Source organism: Phocoena sinus, chromosome 9, assembly GCF_008692025.1.
Source record: "Phocoena sinus isolate mPhoSin1 chromosome 9, mPhoSin1.pri, whole genome shotgun sequence".
Lineage (NCBI taxonomy): Eukaryota > Metazoa > Chordata > Mammalia > Artiodactyla > Phocoenidae > Phocoena > Phocoena sinus.
The window spans coordinates 11,129,156-11,156,367 of NC_045771.1; the positions used below are offsets into that span (position 1 = coordinate 11,129,156).

The following is a 27,212-nucleotide window of genomic DNA, read 5'->3' on the forward strand; positions in this document are numbered from 1 at the left end:
TAATATACAGTTGAAGGATCAGGAAAGCAGGTTTTGGCTTCCAACCTTTCAATGTTTTTATTGGGAAAGTGCATGATTAGTTGAAGAGATATTAGGGATTAAAAAGAGCACAAAACTGTGACAATTCTATTAAAAACTACAGAGATTATCCTTTAAGTAGCAACTCCTTACCTTTTCTTCACTTCCCTCAACCACACATACACACACACACACACATACATTCATGTACATTCCAGGTTTGGGAAAGTCTAACATTTAAAGTATTTTCTGTGGGTCTGACACTGTTCTCCAAGTTACGGATAATGGATAAGATGTGTATGGGCTTCATAGATTATATATTGTGGTTTTGTTGACGAGACATAAACACAAGGTCTGAACTAATGTCATTTTCCCCTGAAATGAAAGATCACTCCATAATACATCCCAGTATAATCTTCCTTGGTTTGCAAAAATGATTCCATATATTTAACTTAAATCCATCACACAGGCTTTTCTTATTTTTCTATCTAGAGTCAATGTTCACAAGGTCATTGCTTTCATGCAGCTACTTAACCACTGTATAGAACAAAGTTAACCAAATTCTACACATAGGTACACTATTTGTGAGGAATATGTTCAAAAAGTTAGCATTAGGGCTTCCCTGGTGGCGCAGTGGTTGGGAGTCCGCCTGCCGATGCGGGGGACGCGGGTTCGTGCCCCGGTCCGGGAGGATCCCACGTGCCGCGGAGTGGCTGGGCCCGTGAGCCATGGCCGCTGGGCCTGCGCGTCCGGAGCCTGTGCTCCGCGACGGGAGAGGCCGCAGCGGTAAGAGGCCCGCGTACCACCAAAAAAAAAAAAAAAGTTAGCATTAACTTTTCCTCAAACTGTCCCCATAGCAGAATAACCATGAGTTCACATTTATAGAGGACTGAGTTTCCTTACCTATGCTTAAGAAGAATAGCACTATAGAAGTGAGAGTTAGGAGTTTGGGGTTAACGTATACACACTACTGTATATAAAATAGATAATGAACAAGGACCTACTGTACAGCACAGGGAACTCTACTCAATATTTGTAATAACCTATATGGGAAAAGAATCTGAAAAAGAATGGATATATGTATAACTGAACTACTTTGCTGTACACCTGAAATTAACACATTGTAAATCAACTATACACTAATATAAAATAAAAATTAAATTAAAAATACAAAATCAAAAGACCAGATGCTACAACATATATAAGAGGAATTGATAGTAAAAAAATAAATAAATAAATAAGGCAATCTGGTTAGCATCCACATTTGGACTCAAGACCTCAGAAGAGGAAAGCACCTGAAGGTTGGATGGAGTCCTGCTTTAGGGGGCTTCTGTGGGAGCTGCAGAGCCCTCACTTCTGTTCCTGATTGAAAATGGGACCAGATCTTCAGAAAAGGAGGTTTTATTCTCCGATGGACTCAACCTAGCTGGCAGCTCTTGAGAGTTTACTGGAAGGGGTGTGCTGTGAGATGCAGTGCATGCCCACCTCCACTGGGAGGAGAGGCGAAGCAATTCTCTTTTTCTATTTCTGTTCTCATCCCCAGCAGGACACACGATTAGGAAATACAGACAGCCCCAGAGCACACCCCTGAGACAACATCACTCATTACAGTCCCTGAATATTTGGCATTATTTGGATTTCATGAATCCCCAGCACTGCCCTAGTTCCCAAATCTCCAGATGGTTCAGGTGAACCTGTAAGGAAGCAGACCCAGTGTGACAAGGAATAAATTCCTGGCATTAACATCTGTAGTTCAGCTTCTCCCCAGTGACTGGGTCCCTTGTGTTGCAGCAGAGTTGGGCAGAAAGCACCTTGAAAAAGCAGCTGATTCCAAGTAACAACTTCAGGTGTGAAGATGCTGCAGAGAGCTGGTTATGGACGCGGGGAGTGGACTGGGGGTCCAAAGGGGCAAAAGGTGTCCCAGGGGGCTTATTAGATCCTGCCTAAAAGAGGGTTTTCTAGGATGCAAACCACCAAAGTAGGTTGACCATTAGAAGAATCTCTAATCTCCATTCTGAGGCCAGTCCCGCAGGGGAGGGGAGGAAAGGACGCTCTCCAAGACAGCTTCCCCTAGAGGCTTCCTGCCTCTACTGGGATCGGGAGAAGATTTGCTACCTCAGATGTTGTCATATTTATTTGTATTTTGCTGCGTTCTTTTACTGAACATAAAAGGGTTAAAATGCTATTTTGGAAATCTCACATCAATCAATCATGCAACTTAAGAACTAGTTAGTTCATTATAGTGTGATTCATGACTTACTGGGGTTGTGACATAAACTTGGGGGAAACTGGGCACTGTTAGCAAGTTTTGAGAACACGTCCACCTGTGCTCCTACTGTACACATCCACTGTGAGAAGAAACACACAAAGTTGGCTCCTAATCGTATGAAATGCCAGGTGCATATTAGGCAATCCATAAATATTGGGACCCTTTTTCTTTCTTCCTCTTTTTCTTTTCTCTCTTCCTTTCTTTCTCCTTTCCTTCCTTTCTTCCTCCTTTCCTTCCTTTCTTCCTTCCTTTTGCTCTCTCTCTCATTCCTTCCTTCCTTCCTCCCTCCCTTCCTTCTTTCTTTCTTTTTCTTTCTTTTCCCTCTCTCTCTCTCTTTCCTTCATGTTCCCTGTGACTGCAGAAAATGTGGAAATCAGGAAACTAACACATAAAAGAAAAACTGAAATACTGTGAAAACAATAGTTTAGGATCATTGTTTTCATATGTTTAGTTTCAAAACTAAAACATAGTTTTCTATGTTCATTTGACCATAGGTCATAAAAAGTAAAAAAATTTGAACAAAGACAATAATAAATTAAATATAAACATTTATGATACCAAACAAACTTAACTGTAGGGAAATGCATCATTTCAAAATTACATGGTTTTTTTTGTCACATATCAAGGTGACATAGCTCTTAACTTGTGGACAACTTCTAAAAGTGGTCAGAGTGAAACATAAACATATACAAAACATAAATGTATACGAAGGAAAATAACATACATAATACAGTCAGCTTTTAATTGCGATAAGTATGTTCTCAAATATTTATATTATCTGTCAGCGTTGGACATTTTTTGTCAGCACTGGGCATTTTCTGTAATCGCTGATTCTCTTTTAACCTGCATCTGTAACCATTATGGTTATAGCAAGGTCCACTAGGATTTGAACATAATTTCCATTTGAAAGTAGAATAAATAAAAATCAACACATTGATAATATAAACACCTCCCAGATTAAATTATCTTAATAATTGGTTTGCAAATTGGTGGCTTTTAATTGATGAAATAAATATGCAAGTCAAGGATGAACCTGTCTTCAGAAAGTCATGACAGGCTTGGAATGTATGGAAAATTACAATTGTAAAATATTATGAACTGTATTTCTGGAGTAATTATGTGATAAAAGCTCAGAAGTTCAATGTTTGATTTGGAATCCTGAAAACTGGGAAATTAAAGAGGCAGAATTTGCTTACTGAGCACAGCCCAAGACATAGAAACTTCATTTAGTAGACACCTGGTTTCTGATTATGAGAACTGTGATCTATTGGGGGGGAAATTTATTCTAGTTTTAGAAAATACCCTTCAATATTATTCAATTGCATTTGCTCTGATTCTAGGCTCATTGAGCCATGTCCTTATTTTTTATTCATTTCTCAGATTTTTGAAAGGAAAATTGGGGAATCTTGGATAATGAGTATAGGTACTCCTTTTCTTGAGAAGAAATATCCTCCATTATAAGGTTCAAATTGGCATCCAGGTTAACCATGATTATCTCGTGAGTTTTGCGAGGGTCAGTCAGTTCTTCAGTGACCATAACTCCCAATGAAGAAGCCCCACACCAGATAAACACTGATGCTCAAATTGTGATTTCATAGTCTGATCATCAGGATTTCCATAGAAATGATTAACTAAGAGAGATTAGAACACTATTTTATGACTTAATTAAGTATAAACTTTATTAAGGACTAAATATTAACCCCATTAACCATTAAGCAAGAACACTCATACCTTTATTGAAATGATGAGGGCTTCCCAGAGGACACGGGTTCAAGCCTGGTCTGGGAAGATCCCAGAGACCATCTTCCCTGGTCTGGGAAGATGCCATGGAGCAACTAAGCCTGCGTGCCACAACTACTGAAGCCCGTGCGTCACAACTACTGAAGCCTGCGTGCCTAGAGCCTGTGCTCCACAGCAAGAGAAGCCACTGCAATGAGAAGCCCATGCACCGAAAAGGAAGAGTAGCCCCCGCTCACCACAACTAGAGAAAACACTTGCGTAGCAACGAAGACCCAATGCAGCTAAAAATTAATTAACTAATTAATTTTTAAAATTTTTAGGGCTTCCCTGGTGGTGCAGTGGTTGAGAGTCCGCCTGCCGATGCAGGGGACACGGGTTCGTGCCCCGGTCCAGGAGGATCCCACATGCCGCGGAGCGGCTAGGCCCGTGAGCCATGGCCACTGAGCCTGCGCGTCTGGAGCCTGTGCTCTGCAATGGGAGAGGCCACAACAGTGAGAGGCCCACGTACCGCCAAAAAAAAAAAAAAAATTTTTTTAAAGAAATGATGATATTTGTTCAATAATATAAAACACTCAGGTGCAATTAAGTAGTTTCTCTTAATCCCCCAAAGTCTTAATTGTTCATCAGGGCTTAACTCCATTAAAGCTTCTGATAGAACTTACTTCTTCAATTTACTCCAGGGTTTAATTTACAACCAAAACATTTTTATAACTGTGCTTAGAAGCCTTTACTTATCGCCAAGCTTTATTGCTTTTCAAGTAGTTGAGACCTGACTATATCCCAAGATAACATTTTAAAAAACCATAATTTGCAAAAGATATGATTTACTTTATACCCCTTAAAAACAGTGTTATTTTCTTCCAGCAGTAGAAAAAAAAATTCTTAAAGTTCTATCTATGTATTTAGCCACAAAATACATTGAATATTTTTCATTAGGAGGAAATTTTCATAACTGCATGAACACCTCACTTAACCCTTTGTCTTTTGAGATTCTAGTAATGTATATGGCATTCTATATAGAGTGTCAGGAAATTCTTGTTTGTGTGGCTATAATTTGAGATTTTTTCATTGCACGAATAACTGATGAATAATAAATCATGTACTTTCCCTATTTTGTTTTGTTCTTAATCTCCAAAGGAACAACTAACCCCTTGGGCATTCTATCTTTTATTCATTTCCTTTTTATCCATCATATTCGTCGTGCACTTGTTCCTGTGAACATTCTCTTACAGAACTTCTCCCGTGTCTCTATTTTCTAAACACAACGATTAAACTTTTCTAAAGCTTATATACTATGTAGGTGATCGACTTTGCAAAATCTTCCAGATTCCCTTGAGAAACCTGGTTTTCTCTTTAAAGCCTTGAGACAGAAAAATAGATTGATTTCATGCAGTGGGTAAGTAGGAAAATGTATACAGAATAAATTTTTTAAATTGAATGAGGTCATCCCCTGAGATGTATCTTGGAATATTTATCCAAGACAAAGCAGAGAGTTGGATTTATTTTCTCCAGATGATCCAACATTGAAGAGTAGGGATAGTGACCCTCACTTTCTGTATCCAAAGAGAGCACAGACCCTCACAGGCTGATCTAGGGTACTGTGTTTAGACCTACATCCTCTTTAGAGGCTCACTTTGCAGGAACGAAAAATCATTTTGCTCTAGAGGATGGTACAGGAAATATTCACAGTGAGTCAATCAGTATCAAGATCACCTGTTCTACTAAACTTCTAATTAAGTGTTATGAAAATAATTTCATGTGACCAAATAAGTTTGGAAAACACTGGCTAAAAATTGCAATAAAATTCTTTATTTACCATAGGAATTTTTACAGTTTTTACTGTATGATAATATGAATTGAGTCCCCTAAAATGAGACATTTAATATGTAATAATTCTCAAACTTATTTGACCACAGAATTTATTTTTAAAGCCCTCTGAAGGGGCTAGAGATTTGAGGAAAACATTTTGGGAGATATGGGGCTGGAACATAGCTTGATGCAGAAATTATAAATAGTATTATTCTAGATCTGTGGCTTCCAAATACTGGTCTATAACATCCAATAGCATCACAATTTGCTATAGATAATATTTGGACAATGATAATATTTAAAGGCATAGATTTCTATAAAATATTTCCTACGTCTACTCAATCAGTGATCTAATGGTGGGTCAGGAGACAGTTCTATTTATTTATTTATTTTTGGCTGCCTTGGGTCTTCGTTTCTGTGCGAAGGCTTTCTCTAGTTGCGGCGAGCGGGGGCCACTCTTCATCACGGTGCACGGGCCTCTCACTGTCACGGCCTCTCTTGTTGCGGAGCACAGGCTCCAGAAGCGCAGGCTCAGTAGTTGTGGCTCACGGGCCTAGTTGCTCCGCGGCATGTGGGATCCTCCCAGACCAGGTCCCGAACCCGCGTCCCCTGCATTTGCAGGCAGACTCTCAACCACTGCGCCACCAGTGAAGCCCCGACAGTTCTATTTTTAATAAGAGTCTTAGATAATCTTATGCTGAGTTGGGTTTGGGACCTCTTAAGATAATATCCTCCTAGGTCACTGTCAACTCCGATACCACCATCCTTTCATAAAGCCCTCTCTATTCCCAGCACTCTCCGCAAGGCATTCTTTACTTCTGAATTCCTAAGAGTATAGATAAGGGGGTTGAGCATGGGATTGAAAAGTCTGTGAAACAGAAAAAGATATTTCTTCTGTTCCCTGGGGTTCCCATATCTGGGTCCAACATACATGATAATGGCTATGCCGTGAAAGAGTCCAACCACACAGAGGTGAGATGAGCAGGTGGACAAGGCTTTTCTTTGACGTTCCCCAGGCTGGATCCTGAAGATGGCACAGAGGACACACATATATGAGATTACAATTGAGAAGTGTCCCACTAGCACAGGAATCATTCCAGCCAGTACCACAGTTTCATGGATGTGTGTATCTGTACAAGCAAGTTTGAGAACAGCCATGAGGCTGTTCATGAGGAGGAAATTTTCTAAATGCATAAACACCTCACTTAACCCTTTGTCTTTTGAGATTCTAGTAATGTATATTACTAGAAAAAGTGATTGATTTTCTGGGATATACAGAAGGGTTAAGGGTAAAAGTACCACTAGATGAATCAAAGGCAGAAGGACTCCAATGGTCCAGGAAATCACCACCAGCATGATGCAGACTCTCCAGATCATGATGGCAGAGTATCAGAGGGGCTGGCAGATGGCTACATGGTGATCATAGGACATCACCACCAGGAGAAGACATTCTGTGACAGCAAATGTCAAAAAGAGAAAGCTTTGTGTCATGCAGCCAGCAAAGGAGATAGGCTTGTCAGGACTCAGGAGGTCTCCCAGCATCCAGGGCATGGTGTTGCAGGCATAGGCTGTGTCAACGATGGCCAGGTGTGAGAGGAAGAAGTACAGAGCAGTCTGGAGTCCAGTGAGATGAGCCCCAGGATGACCCCGTTCCCCAGCAGAGTGAAGACATAGAACAGAGAGAAGAGCCCAAAGAGAAGCATCTGAATCGTTGCATCAAGGGGAAATCCCAGTAGGGTGAACTCTGTGATACATGTCATATTGTCTCCCATATCCCTATGACACAGGAAATTCAGTTAATGTCCATGGTTAAAGAGAAGTCTTTGAACATAGATTTATGTCAACTATACCTTTCTGTGGTATAAAAAAGTGTTCAGAAACACTTTCAGTGAAGTTTTGTGTTTTTAAATGAACGTTTAAAGAATTTATTTGGGGCTTCCCTGGTGGTGCAGTGGTTAAGAATCTGCCTGCCAATGCAGGGGACACGGGTTCGAGCCCTCGTGCATGAAGATCCCACATGCCGCGGAGCAGCTAAGCCCGTAAGCCACAACTACTGAGCCTGCGCGCCTAGAGCCCGTGCTCCGCAACAAGAGAAGCCACCGCAATAAGAAGCCTGCGCACCACAGTGAAGACTAGCCCCTGCTTGCCTCGCCGCAACTAGAGAAAGCCTGCAGGTAGTAGCGAAGACCCAACGCAGCTAAAGATAAACAAAACAAATAAAAATTTTTAAAAAAGAATTTATTTGGTAACCTTAAAATATATACATACATACATACACATAAACACATATATACATATATTTCCTTTCTTGTTGTTAAGTTTTTAGCAGAGGCTAATTTTTGAAAATATTGGTTTGGCCAAAAAGTTCGTTCGGGTTTTCCGTAAGATGTTAAGACGGTACGAAAAACCCGAACAGAGTTTTTGGCCAACCCAATGACTATGTTGCCACATGTTAATAGAATACATAGTTTTTGTTTCTTTCAGTGAGATACCTCATATCCTTCAAATAAATTCTGCTTTTCTTTGCTCATATTAGAGTTACTTCTGTTTTTCTTTTTTCAAAAACTATGACCCCTAACTGATACACATGCTGAAGTCCTTAAGCTGCAGTACGTCTAATCTCGACTTGGAAGGGCTCATCAAGGGCAGGGTATACTAAAGGTAGATGTACCACTTCCCAGATACACCATTAGCCTCTCACCTACCTGTCGAAACACACTTTCTACTCCTGCATCTGTTGTCACCTCCACAACTAATATTGCACAAAATCTCTTCTTGTTCAAATATAATGACTTATTTTCAGCCTAAAGTCTAGTTTTTCATATTTAGCTTTTCAAAATACTTAGATGAAAATTTATATGAATGACTGAATAGATTTGTACTGTGTTGTTTATCTAAACACAAAAACAGATTCAGTAACTTTGTTAGATTTTGACTCAATATTGATAAACACTCCAGAAATACCCAGTTTTAGATACTGTCTCTGCACGTGATTGGCAACAGCTAGAGGACTTCTGTGAGGGATGCTGCAAAGCGGTCTTTAAATTCCTTGAGACATTGAACAAAATCATCTTTCTTATTCTATGATTCCACAATTAGAATGTACATAGAAACGTGATATTGCCCTTCTTGCTTAAATTTTATTCCCTTTTTTTTTTTTTGCGTTATGCGGGCCTCTCACTGTTGTGGCCTCTCCCATTGCAGAGCACAAGCTCCGGACGCGCAGGCACTCAGCGGCCATGGCTCACGTGCCCAGCCGCTCCGCGGCATGTGGGATCTTCCCGGACCGGGGCACGAACCCGTGTCCCCTGCATCGGCAGGCGGACTCTCAACCACTGCGCCGCCAGGGAAGCTCTATTCCCATTTTTTAATGTAAAATCATCTTGTCTTGAAGAGAGCAAGAGTGAGCAGTAATTCTCCATTTAAATGGCTATAAAATAATCAACCCATTTAAAAATCATCCCATTTGCCTTCTTACTCCCCTATTGCTATTCCAATGATAAGTGTCAGGTCCAGAAGTTTGAAAATAAAATAATTTGGTATTTATTGATTTCCTATTACATACCTACCATTGTTCTGAGGGTGGAGCTATCAATGATAGGAACTCTGAACACATACTAACTGCTTAGACTCTGGTCTCATAATACTGTACATAAATACATAACTATTTGTACACTTATCCAATAACTGAATATTTGTCCTTATATATTTAGATATTTGACTTCCCTCTATACGTGGTACTTTAAGCCTGGTTTTTAAAATTAAAAGGTACTGGGCTTTTTTGATTAATATTAAACATTTACCAGAAAGTCGTACACACTTATCTCGTTACCTTAAAAATAGCTACCAGTAAAAAAATAACCATTCATATATTGATTATATTAACATATTGATATATTGCTCAATAGTATCTTTTACTCAGCCTACTATTTATACTATCAATGAGAAAAATTTGAGCATTAATAAAAATGTACTTTTGCATGATATTGAAGAGTGACAGTGAAAGCTAACAGGCAATGAAAATGATGTTAAAATATATTTGACCAGAACTCACAAAAGTAATTAAGAAACTTGTGTATCTAGGGATGATTTTTGTGTAAGGACCTCACAAAATCTTCATGCAGAAAAAGCAAACATACCTGGTGTGGCTAAATTTCCTGATGGTGCTGGAAAGCTTGTTCCTCCTCTGAGAACTGCCAAGGAAGGATATTGGCTTTTCATGTTGCCTAAGAGAAGAGAAGGCTTTATTCATTTATCATCTCCACAGGGCACCTTCTCAATTGTCATGAGGGCTTTGTGTAGGGCATGAGACAGTAGGTCTCACTTACACCAGCGTGCTCCCTACAGAGACGTAAAGAAGACAACCACTGTTCCCCTTCTGAGACTGAAGAGGATTGGCAGTCTCTGTCTCTGAGGAAGCCAGAGAAATAGTGAGATCTTTAGAGGTTAAGAACAGGAAATACCTTCATAATTAAAAGGATACACACATATTAAGTTATACTCTGGTGACCCCATGAATATTACAGGTACCCAAATATAGGAATTTATTATAGTTTCATGAATTTTTATGTTGTTCCAGCTCCCAAACATTCACGAGGCACTCAGGAGATGCAGAGATTCATCCCTGGTTATTGTCTGACAGTGAAATAGAAACTTGACATTAATTCCCAAAGCCATATTTCTTTTAGTGTACATAGTCTTGTTTCCCAGCTGCCGTGAACCTTATAGGAGAATAAACTTGTATTCAGAGGCAATAACCATGAAATCATTTTAGATAGTGACTCAGAAGCTACCTCCTTGAGCACAGATCCGGAAATGTGTGGGCGCCCCTGTTAGGGTTTCACGTTGGACATGCCCTGCAGCTTGGTGATCTGCCCAGAGGATGAATGAATAAGGCACAAGGGCCGAGTGAAGCTTACTTTTGAAAAACTTCCCTTCTTGATAATTTCTGGACCTGCCCTTATGGGAAAGATAGAGCTCTGTAAAAGCAGAGGGCCACCTCCTGTCCTCTCTACCCTTATGGTGGGGCTGGTTATATGTATTCTACCTGAGTAGACAAATACTACTATCCCAGTCTATACTGGAGGAATACAGTATTCCAATTCTTCAGGGTGTTATCAACAATCCACTGCCTTAAATCTGTGTGTCAGGTTACAATTTCTATCAGGTCTACAAGTTCTGAGCAATGCAATACGGGTTGGAACCAGTGAATCCCTTAGTCATTTGCCCTTTGTCACTTCCTTTGCTGTGAAATGGGCCTATTGGACTGAGGTGATACTATGTGGGAAGCCGTATCAGAAATCAGATAATCTAATGGCCCTCCAATAGAGGTACTAATCAAGATACCGCACACAAGAAAGGGAAAGTCACACTTGTGATGTGTGCCACCTGCACTCACAGTGAATCACTGCCCTTTGTAGGGTAGAAGGAATCAGCATGCCACCAACTGACTTATTGGTCTCCTTAAGAGGAAGGTACCATATTGAGAACAGATACTCAGCACAGTAAAGCAGCCTTGCTGAGGTGCAGACTGTGCTAGTGCAAAGCCCCCACCCCTGTTACCATGCCTAATACATTTGTGTGCTCACTGTGTAATCACTGGAGCGGCTGAAAGCAGAGGCTGCCTGACACTTACTGGCTATACCTGGTTGTTTAATGCCTCTTCTGCTGTGATGTCTCTGATTGGCACGAATATGGGATGTACAGATTCATACACTTTGTGTACCATCCCACATCTTTTTCCCATACCTCCATTCACCCAATATTCCAACTGTCCTCCTTCCAGATCCATTATCAGTCAAACAACACATTTGCCATTTTTCAGGAGTCCATGAATATCTTATCTCAGGAAACTTTTCTCTCCACAAGGTAGAGGGATAGTTGAATGGCTAGCTATGGGCAATGACAAGTTTACCCTCATTAATTACCTTTAAGGTCCCCCACCTGAGTTACATATATTGCACCAATATATCTAGCCAAATCATCCTTGTATCAGGCCTTTCTTCCTAAATTGTCAACTGGCTGTAGGAAATCTCTTGGAGATAATACACACGTGTGCACACACACATACACAAAAATACATACATACATTAGAGAGAAGCATCAGTGATATAGGTGATATGGGGATCTGGGCCAACTGCCCATCCAAGTTACTTTGTCTTCTGCACCTGCTCTTGTCCTAAGTTATACCACATTCAGTATATGATGCATGGTTGCTGTGATCACTCTCTCCTATGATTTGGTGAGTCTGATAGCATCTCAGTTCAAGACAGGCAACTCTGGATTTATAGTAACTTGATACTCTATGACTAGTCTCTCCCAAGTCTCAGCAATATGCGAGGAATGGTGTTGAGAAAGGTGTATTGTCTTCTGCTGGAGATGGAAAGCCTTGATGCAGAGTCCCGGTGGCCTGTCCCATGATTCACCCATTGGGGCTTACCAGAGACGTCTTTATCTACCAGAGATACCTTCAGATCCATGTGTCTGCCAGTCAAAAGTTCCAAGTGCTAGAGCTATAAATATTAATTAAATGTATAGTTCAGGGCTTCCCTGGTGGCGCGGTGGTTGAGAGTCCGCCTGCCGATGCAGGGGACACCCCCGGTCCGGGAAGATCCCACATGCCGTGGAGCGGCTGGGCCCGTGAGCCATGGCCGCTGAGCCTGCGCGTCCGGAGCCTGTGCTCCGCAACGCGAGAGGCCACAACAGTGAGAGGCCCGCGTACCGCAAAAAAAAAAATATATATATAGTTCAATGAATTTTCATATATCAATACACGTGTGTAAGCACCACCCAGACAAAAGTACAGAGAATCTCCATCACAAGAGAAAATTCCTGTGACCACCTCATCGCTAGAAATCACTTTCCTACTCCAAGGTAACCACTATTCTGACTTCCATCACATAGATCAGTTTTGCCTGTTTTTGAATCTCATATAAATAAATTACACACTATGGATGCTTTTGTCTCTGGCTTCTTTGACCCAATATAATGTTTTTGAGATTCACCCACGTTGTTTGGGTATCAGAAGTTCATTCTTTTTTATGCTGCTTAATATTCAATATGAACGTTCCAAAATTCATTCATTTATTCTACTGTTCACGGACATTTGGGTTATTTCTAGTTTTTGGCTATTGTAACCTAAGTTTCTATGAATATTCTTATACATGTTTTCACTGGGTATATACCAAGGAATAGCATTACCAAACCATAGGATAGGCACAGATTTATTTTTAGTAGGTATTGCCAAACAGTTTTCCAGTGTGGATTTATAATTTTACATTCCTACCAGCACTTGATATTAATTTTGTAATTTTAACCACTGTGGTATTTCTCTGTGATTTTATTGATGAGTAATTGTATTGAACACATTATCATATGCTCATTGACCTTTTAGATATCCTTTTGTATGAAGTGCCTGTTCAAATCTTTTGCCCAATTTTTGAGGGTTTTTTTTTCCCCCTCTTGTTAATTTGTAAGCATTCTTTAAAGAGTCTGGACATGAGCATTTTGTTGAATATAGGTACTGAGGATATCTTTTTCCAGAATGTGGGTTCCCCACTGGTAACATCTCTCAAAACTATGATACAATATCAATCAGTATATTGTCAAGGTGCATAATATTTTCATCAGCACAAGAATCTCTCCTGTTGCCTTTTTCTAGCCACATCGACTTCCCTCCCACACCCACTCTGTCCTTAACCACAAATCTGTTCTATATTTCTATAATTTTGATATTTCAAAATTATTACATAAATGTAATCATACAGTGTGATTAGTATATAATCTTTTGTGCTTGGCTTTCCCCCCCCCGGCTTAGCATAATTCTCTGGAGATCCAACCAGGTTGATACATGTATCAGTGGTCTGCTCCTTTGTATTACTGAGCAGTATTCTATGTATCCCAGTTTAACTATTCACCTGTTGATTGTTTCAGTTTTGAGCTATTACCAAAAAAACCTGCTATAAACATACACATACAGGGTCTTTTGGGGGGGGCGGGGTGTGTTTGTGTAAACATAAGTCTTCACTTTCCTAAATTTGATTTTTGGTATTTTAAAATTATTAACTTTTCTTAATTCATATTATATGGTTATGGTGCTATGAAAATTGTCTATTCATATTGGGTGAGTCATGATTTTTTTTTTGAGGAAGTGTCCCATTTTGTCTAAGTGGTCAAATTTATGTGTTGAGTTGTTTATAATTTCCTTTATTATCCTTTGATGTCTGCAGTGATGCCCTGTTTCATTCTGATATTTTTAGGTTGTGTCTTTTCCTTATAAATCCTGCTAGAGGTTTCTAAATTTTGTTGATTCGTTAAAAGAAACAGCTCTTTGCTTCACTGATTTACCAATTTTTTTTTTTTTTTGCTTTAAATTTCAGTGTTTTCTGTTCTAATCTTCATTAATTCCCACCCTCTGCTTGCTTTGAATTTATTTTGCTCTTCTTTTTCTAGGTTCTTGAGGTAAGGACATCTATTACTCATCTGAAACTTTTCCTCTTTCCTAATGTACACATTTATTGGTATGTTTCCCTCTCTGAACTTTGAAATGTTGTGTTTTTATTTTCATTCAGTTCAGTATATTTTCTTTATTTCTCTTGAGACTTCTTCTTTGACTTATAAGTTTTTTAAAAGTGTATTTTAAAATTTCCAAGTGTTGGAGATTTTTCTGTCTTTCTTATATTGATTTCTAGTTTGATTCCATTGTGGTTGAAGAATTTACTCCATATGATTATTTCTTTTAAACTTGGTGAGGTGTTTTTACAGGCTAGAATAGATCTATCTGTTCTGTCAGCACTTGAAAAGAATGTGCATTCTGCTGTTGTTCTATAAATTTTATGGAATGTTCTATAAATGACTATTAGATTCTTTTCGTTGATGGAGCTGTTGAGTTCTTCCATATTCTTGCTGATTTTCTCTCTAGCTGTTCTATCAGTTTTTGAAATGGCAGTGCTGAAGTCTCTAACCATGTGTGGATTTGTCTACATTTTTGCATCATATATTTTGAAACTCTTTTGTTTGGTGATACACATTTAGGATTGCTATGTCTACTTGGTGGATTAAACTTTTTATTATGTAAAGTTCCTCTTTGTTTCTGAAATTTTTCTTTGCTTTATCTCACATTAATATAGCTACTCCTGCTTTCCTTCCATTAATGTTTACATGATATATCTTTTTCCATTCTTTAAGTCCACCCACCTATGTTGTTAAACTTGGAGTTTCTCATAGACAGCATTCAAGAAACAGACAGAAGTAAGGGTCATGCTTTTTAATACACTGTCATTCTGTCTTTAAATTGATGCATCTAGACCATTTATATTAAATCTAATTATTGATACTTTAGGGCTTAAGTCTTACTTATTTTGTTTTGTTTTCAGTCTCAACTCTATTTTTTATTTTTTCTGTGGGTTACTTGAATATTGTTTTAGAATTCCATTTTGATTTATTTTTAGTGTATTTCTTTGTATAGTTGCTTTTTATAGTTTAGTGCTTGGTCTAGATATTATATTATATATATGTATATATATATATATATATATAATGTCAATTGATGTCATTTTTTTACCAGCTTTAATGAAGTATAGAAATATTATCTCCTTTTGCATCTCTTTACTCTCTCCAATTTATAATTTTCTTCAATATTTCCTCTACATAAATTTAGAAAAGTACCCAAAAAAGCTATAATTTTGGCTTGAACCATCAAACATAATTGAGAAACTCAAGAGGATAAGGAAAGCCTATGGAATTTACTCATAATTTTTCCTACCATGTTCTTTCTTCCTAATATTCCAAGTTTCCTTTTTTTCTGTTTAGAGAATTCATTTTTAAAGATCAGCTTTGTTGTGTATAGAATTCTATGTTGACAGTTTTTAATTTCAGTAAGTTAAGATGGTATTCCATTTTATTTTGTCTTCCATGATGTTTGTTAAGAAGTCAGCTATAATCTTATTGTTGTTCCCTTGAAAGTAATGGACTTTTTTTTTTTTTTCCTGGCCGGTTGTAATGTTTTTTCTTTACCTTTCATTTTCAGCAGTTTGACTAATATATTTCTCAGTGAGGTTTTACTTATATTTATCCTGTTCGAGTTCTCCCGAGCTTCTTAAATCAGTGTGTTGATATTGCCTATCAGATTTTAGAATTTCTTGTCATTATTTTTTTTCAAGTAATTCACCTGTCCCGTTTTTTCCTTTTTTCCTTATGAGACTCCAATTACATGTATGTTAGACCTTTTGACTCTTTCTTACAACTTCATTTTGCCCTCTTGAGGTCTTTATTTTTTTCTCTCTTTAGTTTTGGCAATATATATTGAACTGGTTTTTTTGTTTGTTTGTTTTTTGCGGTACGCAGGCCTCTCACTGTTGTGGCCTCTCCCACCGTGGAGCACAGGCTCCAGACGCGCAGGCTCAGTGGCCATGGCTCACGGGCCTAGCCGCTCCACTGCATGCGGAATCTTCCCGGACCGGGGCACGAACCCACGTCCCCTGTATCGGCAGGCGGACTCTCAACCACTGCGCCACCAGGGAAGCCCTGTTGAACTGTTTTTAACTTCACTAATCTTGACATCGGTTGTAGCCTGTCTTCTGTAAAATACATCTAATGAGTTATTTGTCAGATTTCTTTTATGGAAAGATTTAGAATGGTAACTAGACTTTTAAAATCAGATTCTTATTTTCAATCGAAATACTACATGTTATCATCTATTCTCTCCTTTATTTCCTTTATATCAATTATAGATATTTTAATATCCTTTTCTATTAACTCCAATATCTGAATGATCTGTTTTTTTCTAGTAACTTATTATCTTATCAATCATTTTTTGCATGTTTAGGGATTTTCTTAAATGCTGAAGTTATGAATAATATGCTATAGAAACTCTCAAGAGTTTTGAGATTTTTTTTTTCTGGAGAGCAGTTAGACTACTTGAAGACCACCTTGCTCCTCTTAAGGCTCAGTTTTAAGCTGTGTTATGGTAAGTGACATAGCCCCTAGTCCCAGGACATGGGAATTCTCCCAAGACATGGAATTTCTAGAGCCCCATCTGAGTTTCTAAGTTTTGTTTTGTTCTGTTTGCTTTTGACCAATCTCTTCCCATTCTGGCTGGATCTGAACTCTAACATCTTCCCAGGAATTTGTGAGGGTTTTTTCTTCTTTCAGTCTTCCAGTTGCTGCTGCTGCTTTCTGCTAGGTCTCTCCTTAGCCCATTTTCACATTGCTAGGGAGTTAACTCAGGAAACAAATGACATTTTAACATGAATATTTCTAGGATTCTCTCTCTATTTCTCTCCTCATATTGGACGTTGACCCCCAATTCCTAACTGATCTAGCAGCCTTGAACTCTAATCACTGCTTCCTCTGGTCACCAAGACCACTGATCCCTCCTTGGGTTCCATATTCCTGACAAAGTCCAGGAAAATGCCTTCCTGGGAGAGTTTGGGTCAATGTATTCACCTCATATGCATCCCCTCCATTTCTTCAACAATTGACAAAAGTTGTTTTCTATATGTTTTTGAGATTGTATAGCTGTATATGGTGGGAGGATAAATCTAATACCAGCTATTTTGGTATAGTCAAGACACATACTAATTTATTTTTAACGTGAATCTAGAAAATCTTTTCCCTGCACTCAAAATTTTAATTAAAATATAGTAGTTACAAGATTACTGAAAAAAAGGGGTTTTAATAATTTGGTTTCATGAGGGAAAATCTCATCCAAGAGTGGAAAGTTTGTTTTAGAAGTAATGGTCATTTTGCATGACATTTTCTGGAAGTCCCACTCCATGAGTAATCATTAGTGTGGTTTATCTTTGCCCATTAAGAAGTCAAGTCTCTAATATGTTACTATATTCCACTATATATTTGTTTACTATTTAACTTTTTATTTTTTTAATGGTTGAGAGACATAATAAAGCGAAATATTATTGCCTGAAAATACTCTGCTAGTCTGAAAAATAAAAAGGCAGAAGCTTCAGGGGAAACCTTGTAAAGAGATATAAAAATAGTAGGAAAGTGAGATAATTAGAGAATAAATCTGCATTTAATTATGCACGTTGTAAAACATAAATGGGAGACTAAAAGAAAATGTAGGTGAGAGGTAAAAATCAAAGCAGAAGTAAAGGAGGGATGGAAACATTTCTATAATGGGTTATGAGACAGTGTTATCTTTTTTCGGTCAATACTAAGTATTTTTCAACTCTTGTCAGACGACTTGGAAATTATTCGCTATCCAACAGTGAATCCCAGCCCTGTCTTCATTTGACTCATAACTGGTATCGTAGAGACATTTAGTTCTGCAATGATTGTATGTATTGAGCAACATTCTGCAGCCAGGAATTTTCCTTCTGGGTGTTCATTTCCCTGAAAACTAACACTTGTTACCAGGCGATGTGAATGCTTATGATTGAATTGGTTACTTAGTGTAATGACATTGCTTCAATAATTAAACAACAAGAATTTAAAAAATAAGCTATTAATCCATTTCTTGAAAAAACTGTGCTCTTTAGATTTTTCTGGCTTTAAGCATATTGATAATCCAGATGTCTCATCTCTGGACAAAAATGCTTAACACCAGAGATGAAACCTGCACATCAAAATTCTTCCTATTTTCAGGTAGTGTCTTGGACAATTCAGATTCTCTTATCAAATTTTGCTGTTAGGTAATTTTTCTGACCTTGAAGTCATCCTCCGACCACATTCCAAAGGAAGAAGGCTCTACTTAGCCAAAAGTTCTATCCACCCCTCACATGGACCTCTTCTGCCGTTCCCTCCATGGAGCACCTTTCACCTTAGCATTCCTGAGGCTGTAGATGAGGGGGTCCAGCACTGGACTGAAGACACTGTGAAACAATAACAGCTTTTTCTCTTATTTCCTCTTTGACTAGAGTACGGGGACCATATCGGTGCCATGTCAGTGCCAAAGAAAAGCCCAACCACACCATGGTGGGAGGAGCAGGTGAAGAAAGAAGGCTTTTCTTCAGCCCTCTCCTGACTGGATCCTCAGGATGGTCCAGAGGCTGCTAGAATAGGAGACCAGCACCAAGCAAAGGGACCTAAGACAAATACACAGGCAGCAAAGATGACAGCTTCACTGATCCATGGGTCAGCACAGGCCAGTGTGAGGACAGGTAGGATTTCATAGAAGACATGGTCCACTTCCTAGGACTCACAGAAGGACAATCTTAGAAGGAGAACTGCATGTACCAGAGCCAGGATCAATCCACATGTCCAGAAAGTGATGGCCAGGACTGTGCACGCTCTCCAGTTCACGATGACAGTGTACTGGAGGGGACGACAAAGCGCCGCAAACCTATCATAGAACATCACCACGAACGTCAGGCACTCGACGTGAGCAAAAGTCAAATACAAAAATGTCTGCATTATGCATGGAACAGAGGAGAGGGTTCTATTCAGATCTGCTAAGTTTACCAACATCTCAGGGACACTGTTGGAAGCATAGGACATGTCAATGACGACAGGTAAGAGAGGAAGAATTACACTAGGGTGTGCAGTCTGGGATGCAGACAGATAAGTCCAGAGATCATGCCATTCCCCAGCAGGCTGAAGGCAGAAAATAGAACATTCAGAAGAGGATCACTGCCATCTCTGCACTGAGTGGAAATCCTACCAAGATGTGACCCACATCACATCTAAAGATAGTCTGCCAAGGACAGAAGGATGACAGAAAGATTAGTCTAAAGAATTAATAAAACTTGAAGTTATTTAATTCAAAAGAATTCAGAGGAAACACATACTAATTTCTGTTCTGTTTCAATTATTTTCAGTCTTAATGTAGCAAATATTTCAGAACCACATTTATAAAGGAAGGACAAAGTATTTACCATAGTGTAAAAATAATGTTGTGGGGTAATAGAGTCAGTAATTTTATTCTTGATCCTCTACTTCAGCTTTTCTGTTTCTTTATAAAGAAACTAATTATTTCAGTACTTTAACAATATTTACATGAACTGATGATTTACTTTTAGCTTAAAAAAATCTTACAATTCTAGGGCTTTCCTGGTGGTGCAGTGGTTGAGAGTCCGCCTGCTGATGCAAGGGACACGGGTTCGTGCCCCGGTCCGGGAAGATCCCACATGCCGCGGAGCGGCTGGGCCCTGTGAGCCATGGCCGCTGAGCCTGCGCGTCCGGAGCCTGTGCTCCACAACGGGAGAGGCCACAACGGTGAGAGGCCCGCGTACCGCAAAAAAAAAAAAAAAAAAATCTTCCAATTCTAGAATTTTATTTTAGTTATTCACTTAGTACCTTTACTTATTTTTCTTTCTGTACGAAAAATTTGCTGACTCCTCACGATTTTAGGTCACAGGTCACAGTTTCAAAAGACTGAGTCATACTGTAAATAAGATCCATGTCATATCTGATGATACGATATTCAATTTTCTACTTTCTAGAAACAGAAAAATAAAATGTCATATAAATGACTAAGAAATCTATGATGTAAAGGTAAGCATTTTAATTATTTCAATATCTGAATATCTAGTCTTTGTAATACATATTTATCTACCGGCTATATATTAGAAATTTTAAAAAGTGATAAGAAACAAATATTATACCTATCCTTTGTTTTTCCTTTGGCAATAACATTTATGAACACTTTCTCATGTGAAAAATATTCTATGACATTCATTTAACAGTGAAGCAGCTTTTTTTCATTCATACATACATACAATCTCATTTTTTGACAATTAAGTTTTGGACTATGTCCATTTTATTCGCCATGATGTGTTATGGGGCAAAAAATGTACATGCATGTGTGTATGTGTGCGATATATGTGTGTATATATACAAAATGTGTATGTATGTATGTCTATCTATCTACCTATCTATCCTTTAACTTAAAAGCTTAGCATATATTCCTAGGAATGGAACTGGTGAGGCAAAGGATGCTTTATTTGCTTGTTAAGAAAGAAGTAAAAGCAAGCCAAGCAGTTAGATCATCTAAAGCTTCACCTGGGCAAGAAACCCTCAGTGGGAAATGTGACTGACAGCAGTTTGTAAAGCTTAATTCATCCTTCCCTGGTAGGTGCCCTACCTGAAGGGCATTTCTATCATGCTGACTCCTAAGAGGCATTCTCTTTAAACCTCTGGCTCAAACGGGGAATAACCTGCTACTTTGGGGGTTTTCTTACAATTACTTGATAAGTGGTAAATAAGAAAACAACAACAAAAAAAAGAAAAATAGAGACTCCTTGAACTTGAATTCAACCTGGGTGGTGGTGAAGGAGAGCCGTGACTTCAAGAGAGGACTGCTCTGCCCGGGTGCCAGTAGGTGGCCTCCAGCAATCAGCTCCCTCAGGGCTACCTAGACTGCATAGAGGCCTCATCCCATCACAGACTGTGCATGTGCTGCCCACAACCCATGGCTGATGGTGGTGGGGATTTAATGGCCCCACCGTCTGGGCCAACTTGGGAAAACTGTGTTTCACAGTTGGCTGTGGGGTTGAATGAGCCTCTGTTGCACTGACATTGCAGGTTTCCTGCCTCCCCTTCATTCTCCAATGTTACTCCCTAATAAATATCCTGCATGCCAAACTCCATCGTGGTGTCTGCTTCTGCAGGATCCCACAGGGGACAATCTAACAATATGCAGACCTTGATCCTCCCATAACCACCAACCTTGAGACCTTGTCTCATCCTACCCTCTGCCTTGAGCCTTGATTTAACTGTCCTTAAATCCCAAAGGGTTGACATACATCAGACACATCCCGTTTTCATATCTTACTTTCTAGGTTTTTGAAGTTTTCCAAACGGCAACTCCTTCATATACAATGCATTTTAATCCTCCTACATGATACACAACAGATATTCCTTGAGTCGTCAATGTCTTGTATAGCAATATGTATTTTACACTCAGACAACTGCAGATGTGGGCAAGGCAGCCCGCTGTGATCTGGCAGCTGTGCCCTGTGGAACATAATGGATCACAGTCGGGAAACAGAAGAAGATGCATATCTGCTCCTAACCCCTTTAGCTTGGAAAAGACTGGTGTTACTTTTGCTCACTTTTTAGGCCAAAAACAGTCATATGTAGTCATTCTAATTTTAAAGAGGGCTAGTAAATATGGGGAATTACTGGGATATTGGATGACCTCTGTAGCTGCAACATTTGATGGAACTGTTTTTTGCTGGCTGACTAGCACTGATTGTCCTTTTGCCTTTCCCACTCTGTGCATAGTGATGACACACTGATTGCTTGAAATTGTAAGTAAGGCTCCCTCCTCCCCCTTTAGAAAGTTTGTTATGAAACATTTACCATTGCTCATACATAAAACTATTTAAAAACTCTATCCAATGTAGTGATTTTCCTCTCAATTTTAGGGTCTAATCTAAGAAGTTTTCCTTATGTAACTGACATCAAAAGTAAGACTATTCTTAGCCAGTGGGAAGCAGCCACATAGCACAGGGAGATTGGCTTGGTGCTTTGCGACGACCTAGAGGGGTGAGAGAGGGAGGGTGGGAGGGGGGCTCAAGAGGGAGGGGATATGGGGGCATGTGTGTGCATGTGGCTGATTCACTTTGGTGTACGGCAGACACTAACAGAGTATTGTGAGGCAGTTATACTCCAATAAAGACCTTTCAGCTGGACCTTATCAGCTACACAGAAGAGAATAAATTTATCATGTCCTGTTATTTAACGTAGCAACATAGCATTTAAACATACACGGTAGACGTCATTTTACTTTTCATAGTCACAGTAAATTTTCCACATAGATAATACAGGCATACCTTGGCTATACTATGGGTTCAGTTCATACCTCAGATATATCGTGGGTTCAGTTCCAGACCAATGCAATAAAGCAAATATCACAATAGAGTCAGACATTCTTTTTTTGGTTTCTCAATGCATATGAAAGTTATGTTTACACTATACTATAGTCTATGCAGTGCAAAATAACATTATGTCTAAAAAATGTATATACCTTAATTTAAAAATACTTTATTGCTAAAAAATTCTAACCATCATCTGACAACGGAGTGTTGCCACAAACTCTCAATTTGTAAAAACACAGTCTGTGCGAAGTACAATAAGCAAATCACGATAAAATGAAGTATGCCTGTAAACAGTACGTTGTGAGTTAAATTCACTTGTACTAAAATTATTCTTCTGCAGATATATGATTCTTTGTTTTTTAAGACCCATGCAAGTAGTATGATCTGAGTAAACAAACTGTATTGGCAATGACTGTATATTTTTTTTTGGATGTAATAAAGGCATATATCGATTGGAGAATATGGTGAGATCCATCTTGGACACATGCGTAGGTGTTCACTATCCAACGAATGACAACTGTCTTATTTACAGAAGATCAAAGGGATGCCCTGAAGTGCAGGACAGTCCTGTGATGTTCTGAGCCTTGACTTCTTGCTTGGTTAAACAGCTCTCTTTGCTTACACAAAAAGAATTACCATAAGGAACAAGGCGGGCAGCCGGCTCATCCTTTCTAGGTAGGCTCAGATAAAAGTCTGGGTATAGATGACATGGTCCTTTCTGCATTGGTGGATTCAAGGCTGTTCTGTGCACTAACTCTTTATGAATGAGGAGTTGCTATGAACTGCTATTAAATGTGCAATATTGGTCAAAGATATCTGTAAAAATAATTACATTATCACTATAAATATCCGGTTATTTTTTAGGACATAGTCAAAGATGAAATAGTGAGAAGTATGATAAAAACAAAGCCACTCAGTTGAATTCACATGTTGTACTTACCATATAAAATGTATCCTGGGAATATGTATTATCATATACATCATTTTGTCTTTTTGAGTGGTCACCATAGTTCACAATGATGTAAAAGACACTCAGTTTTTCTTAAATGAATGAGGGTCAATTCAACGAAGAACACATACACTGAAGGCTGATATGTAAATCCTATTTTGCAAAGTTGTGATTTTTGCTTTTAAGAAATTTTTTACCATTAGGTGTTAATAATTTGACAATAATTTTATTTGAAAAACTATAATAATTCAACTAATCAGTTTAAAATATATTGTTTTCTAAGGGTAAATTGGAATCAGTCTGTAATAGGAGTACTGGAAACCTACAGAAAAATTATATAACACTTAAATGCATCTTATAGGTAATAACTGCTTTGTATTTACAATTTGGAGAAATCTAAAGAGGGAGTTCTATTAATTAAAAGAGGAAGAACTGTTTAAGTAAGTTTGAAATCTCAGTTTCAATGTATGGCAGAGCTTTAAAGTTTTTAAACTAAGAAACTGAGAGAAGCATCAGTTAAGATGGGGTGGTGTCTTTTTATGAGCAAAAGCTCACCTGAAGTCCTTGACATTTTATTTTCCATACATACGATCAAGTGATGGAGGATTCTATGTAACAGTGTATTAGGTATGTGATATTAAATTTAGCTACAAAACTAATTTTCTAGAGCTTAGAATTGAGTAAGAAACATCAGGAATATATAATGTTTTGAGACACTATTGAAAGCAATCAGCAATAATTAAAATATATTTAATCTCTAAACTGAAAATTTGATAATTTAAATAAAGATAACCTATTTCTACTGATGAGGAACATTTGCGTCATACATCACCATCTTCCCATTTTTCTTTCAGTTGTGGTTATTTTCTATTTTGAATTATTAATCATTTATTCCTCTTATTTTTTTTTTGCGGTACGTGGGCCTCTCACTGTTGTGGCCTCTCCCGTTGCGGAGCACAGGCTCCAGACGCGCAGGCTCAGCGGCCATGGCTCACGGGCCCAGCCGCTCCGCGGCATGTGGGATCTTCCCAGACCGGGGCACGAACCCGTGTCCCCTGCATCGGCAGGCGGACTCTCAACCACTGCGCCACCAGGGAAGCCCTATTCCTTATTTTGATTACCATTATATTAATATTACTTTTTAAATTCAAATTGAAATTAAAGCTAAAAATAAAAGTTAAGATATCACAGAACACTGATACGGTTACAGCAAGGGGAGAGAGAAGAAAACATAAAAGCACTGATGGCTGAATGACAGTGCAATTTGTTAATTGATGCAATTTAAGTGCATCAACTCATGGAAATAAAAAACAGTAAGATCACTTCCTCACCTGGGCAGTGGTTTCCACTGAGCATACAACACAGGAAACTCTGAAAAATGTTTCTTGCACTAAAGAGTTTTACTATATATCTCCACCTCAATGGTCGATTTAGAAAATCCAGAAGCACTGGCTTTCATCCTATCCTATTATGGAACCAGAAAAACATTTTCCTAAAAGATGGATGCTATCAGAGTATGATCTATACCAACACTCATGAATAAATGGGAGAATATACCTCGGAAGTAACTACAAGTCACACTTAACTATTTCATTGTTTCATGAAAGGCAATAAAATATTGCTCATAGACACTATCACTAGGACTTTTGTTTTTAGGCTGATTGCTAGTTACTCAGTGATACCAAGATTAGTAGCAAATGTTATGAAAATTTTACTTGTGGAAGTATCCATAATTACATACAATTATCCTTATCTTTCCATTAAGTGATTTTGGGATAAGTTATTTAACAACTCTTCACATCAATACTTTCATCTAGGTGTGTGAAGTCCTTTCATCTCTGTGGCTGAGTTCAGAGAGCCACATGCAGAGGCCACAGCCTCGACAAGGAGACTCTCGTTTTCTTTGTCTCCTTTCCATTAGTGGCAGTTCTGGACTCCATTCTTAGTCACATTGTTGGAGATGATGTGGAGAACGATGGGAAATAGATGCAGAATTCCTGTGCTCACAGCTCAGCTAGGAAGATCTCCCCATGAGAATGTCTTTATTTACGAGTTCAGTTGCACTAAATACAAACTCTGGCTCAGAGAAACAGACATCCATGATATAATTTTTTCTCTCACCATAGCCCAGGTGAATTCTGCTGCCTCTTCATCCTACTGCAATAGTCCTTATCCCAAACCACCTACCAGTGCAAATAAATCTCATCTACATATGATGGTGTTAGTTCTGGCTGTTACCTTAAGATTCAACCTTAACCTACAGACAATCCCACAGAAAGTAGACTATTCCTCTTAATAGTAGTCTCCATAGTGAGAAATTCCAGAGTTGAAAATGTTTACTTCACTTTCTGATGATGATGGAGAATAATAAAGCTGTTATTCTCTCCACTTTTGGGAGCAAAGTTTGGGTGTTTTTCTTTTTCTTTTTTCAAAAAATTGAAGCATAGTTGATTTACAGTGTTGCGCCAGTCTCTGCTGTACAGGAAAGTGACTCAGTTACACACATATATACCTTCTTTTTTTAAAACAGTATTTTCCATTACGGTTTATCCTAGGAGATTGGATATAGTTCCCTGTGCTATACAGTAGGACCTTATTGTTTATTCATTCTAAATGTAATAGTTTGCATCTGCCAAAGGTTGTATTTTATAATTGGTTCAATACAAACAATTCTCATAACTCTCTTGAGAACTTAGATTTTGCAAGGAGGCCCCATTAGTCATTACACCTATAAACATCTTTCCTGAGGGAAAAAAGTTTTGATGAACATTCTCCCTGGAGGAAAACAAAGATCACTTGTGTTTGATTGTTTGTGCAGGAAATATTCTGGGGAAAGTCAGGAGCAGATACGTTATCATAGAATGTAAATATATTTTCAAACATCTCAAAGGCCATAACCTGAGGCAAATATCACAATTTAGAGGACATAACACTTGGCCCTACAATAGCTTTGCTAATTCAAACTTCTTACACCCTTGGTGGTTTATTATGATCTGTATCTCCCTAATATCCAATAAACAGGGGCCTATAGAGCCTGTGTTGCCACATCTAAGGGGAATATGTCCCTTCAAGTAGATGCATATTTTCATCTACTGAAGAATGAGATTGGGATGCAAAGCAGTGAGATTATCATAATGACACGTGTTGATTAGTGTTTACTGTGTTTCAGAACCTCAGGTATATACACCATACATGGTATTTTATTTAATCTTGTGAATTGATTAATATGTTGTCACCACGTTATAGGTGTGCATTATGAAATTAGAGAAATAAATATATTGTCCACTCTATCAACTACCAGGGCCAAGAATGAATTACATGCGCAGATAACAAATCCTCTGCTCTAACTTCTGAACGTACGCCCATTTTCAAAAGCTCTTAAAATGACCTCTTAGGAAAGCTTCACCTGTTCTCCTCAATCCTTACCAACTCTCACCAATCTCATAAGCCTCCAGAATTCCTACACATATTTCCCTGGGTATGACTCATAACCTCGGAAGAGAATAAATTCTCTTTCTGTTTCTTGTTGTAAGCTTATATAAATTTAACCTCAAAGTTTCTCCCTTCCACTTATTAACACCGCCCTCATGGGCAGCAAAGAAAAGGATGCTAATTTTCCTCACTTCTCTGGCAGGAGGATATTTCCAGT

At 38.5% G+C, this 27,212-nt stretch overlaps 1 protein-coding gene and 1 pseudogene across 1 annotated transcript; both read right to left on the reverse strand.

The window, feature by feature from the left end:
- Positions 1 to 6,604: 6,604 nt before the first annotated feature.
- LOC116759396 (olfactory receptor 13-like) lies at positions 6,605 to 7,608 on the reverse strand. The gene is given in 4 exon segments (XM_032643110.1): positions 6,605 to 6,998; positions 7,082 to 7,119; positions 7,121 to 7,446; positions 7,449 to 7,608. Coding segments are annotated over 4 exon segments (918 nt in total).
- A 10,961-nt stretch (positions 7,609 to 18,569) lies between these two features.
- LOC116759734 lies at positions 18,570 to 19,371 on the reverse strand (annotated as a pseudogene).
- Between the last annotated feature and the right edge of the window lie 7,841 nt (positions 19,372 to 27,212).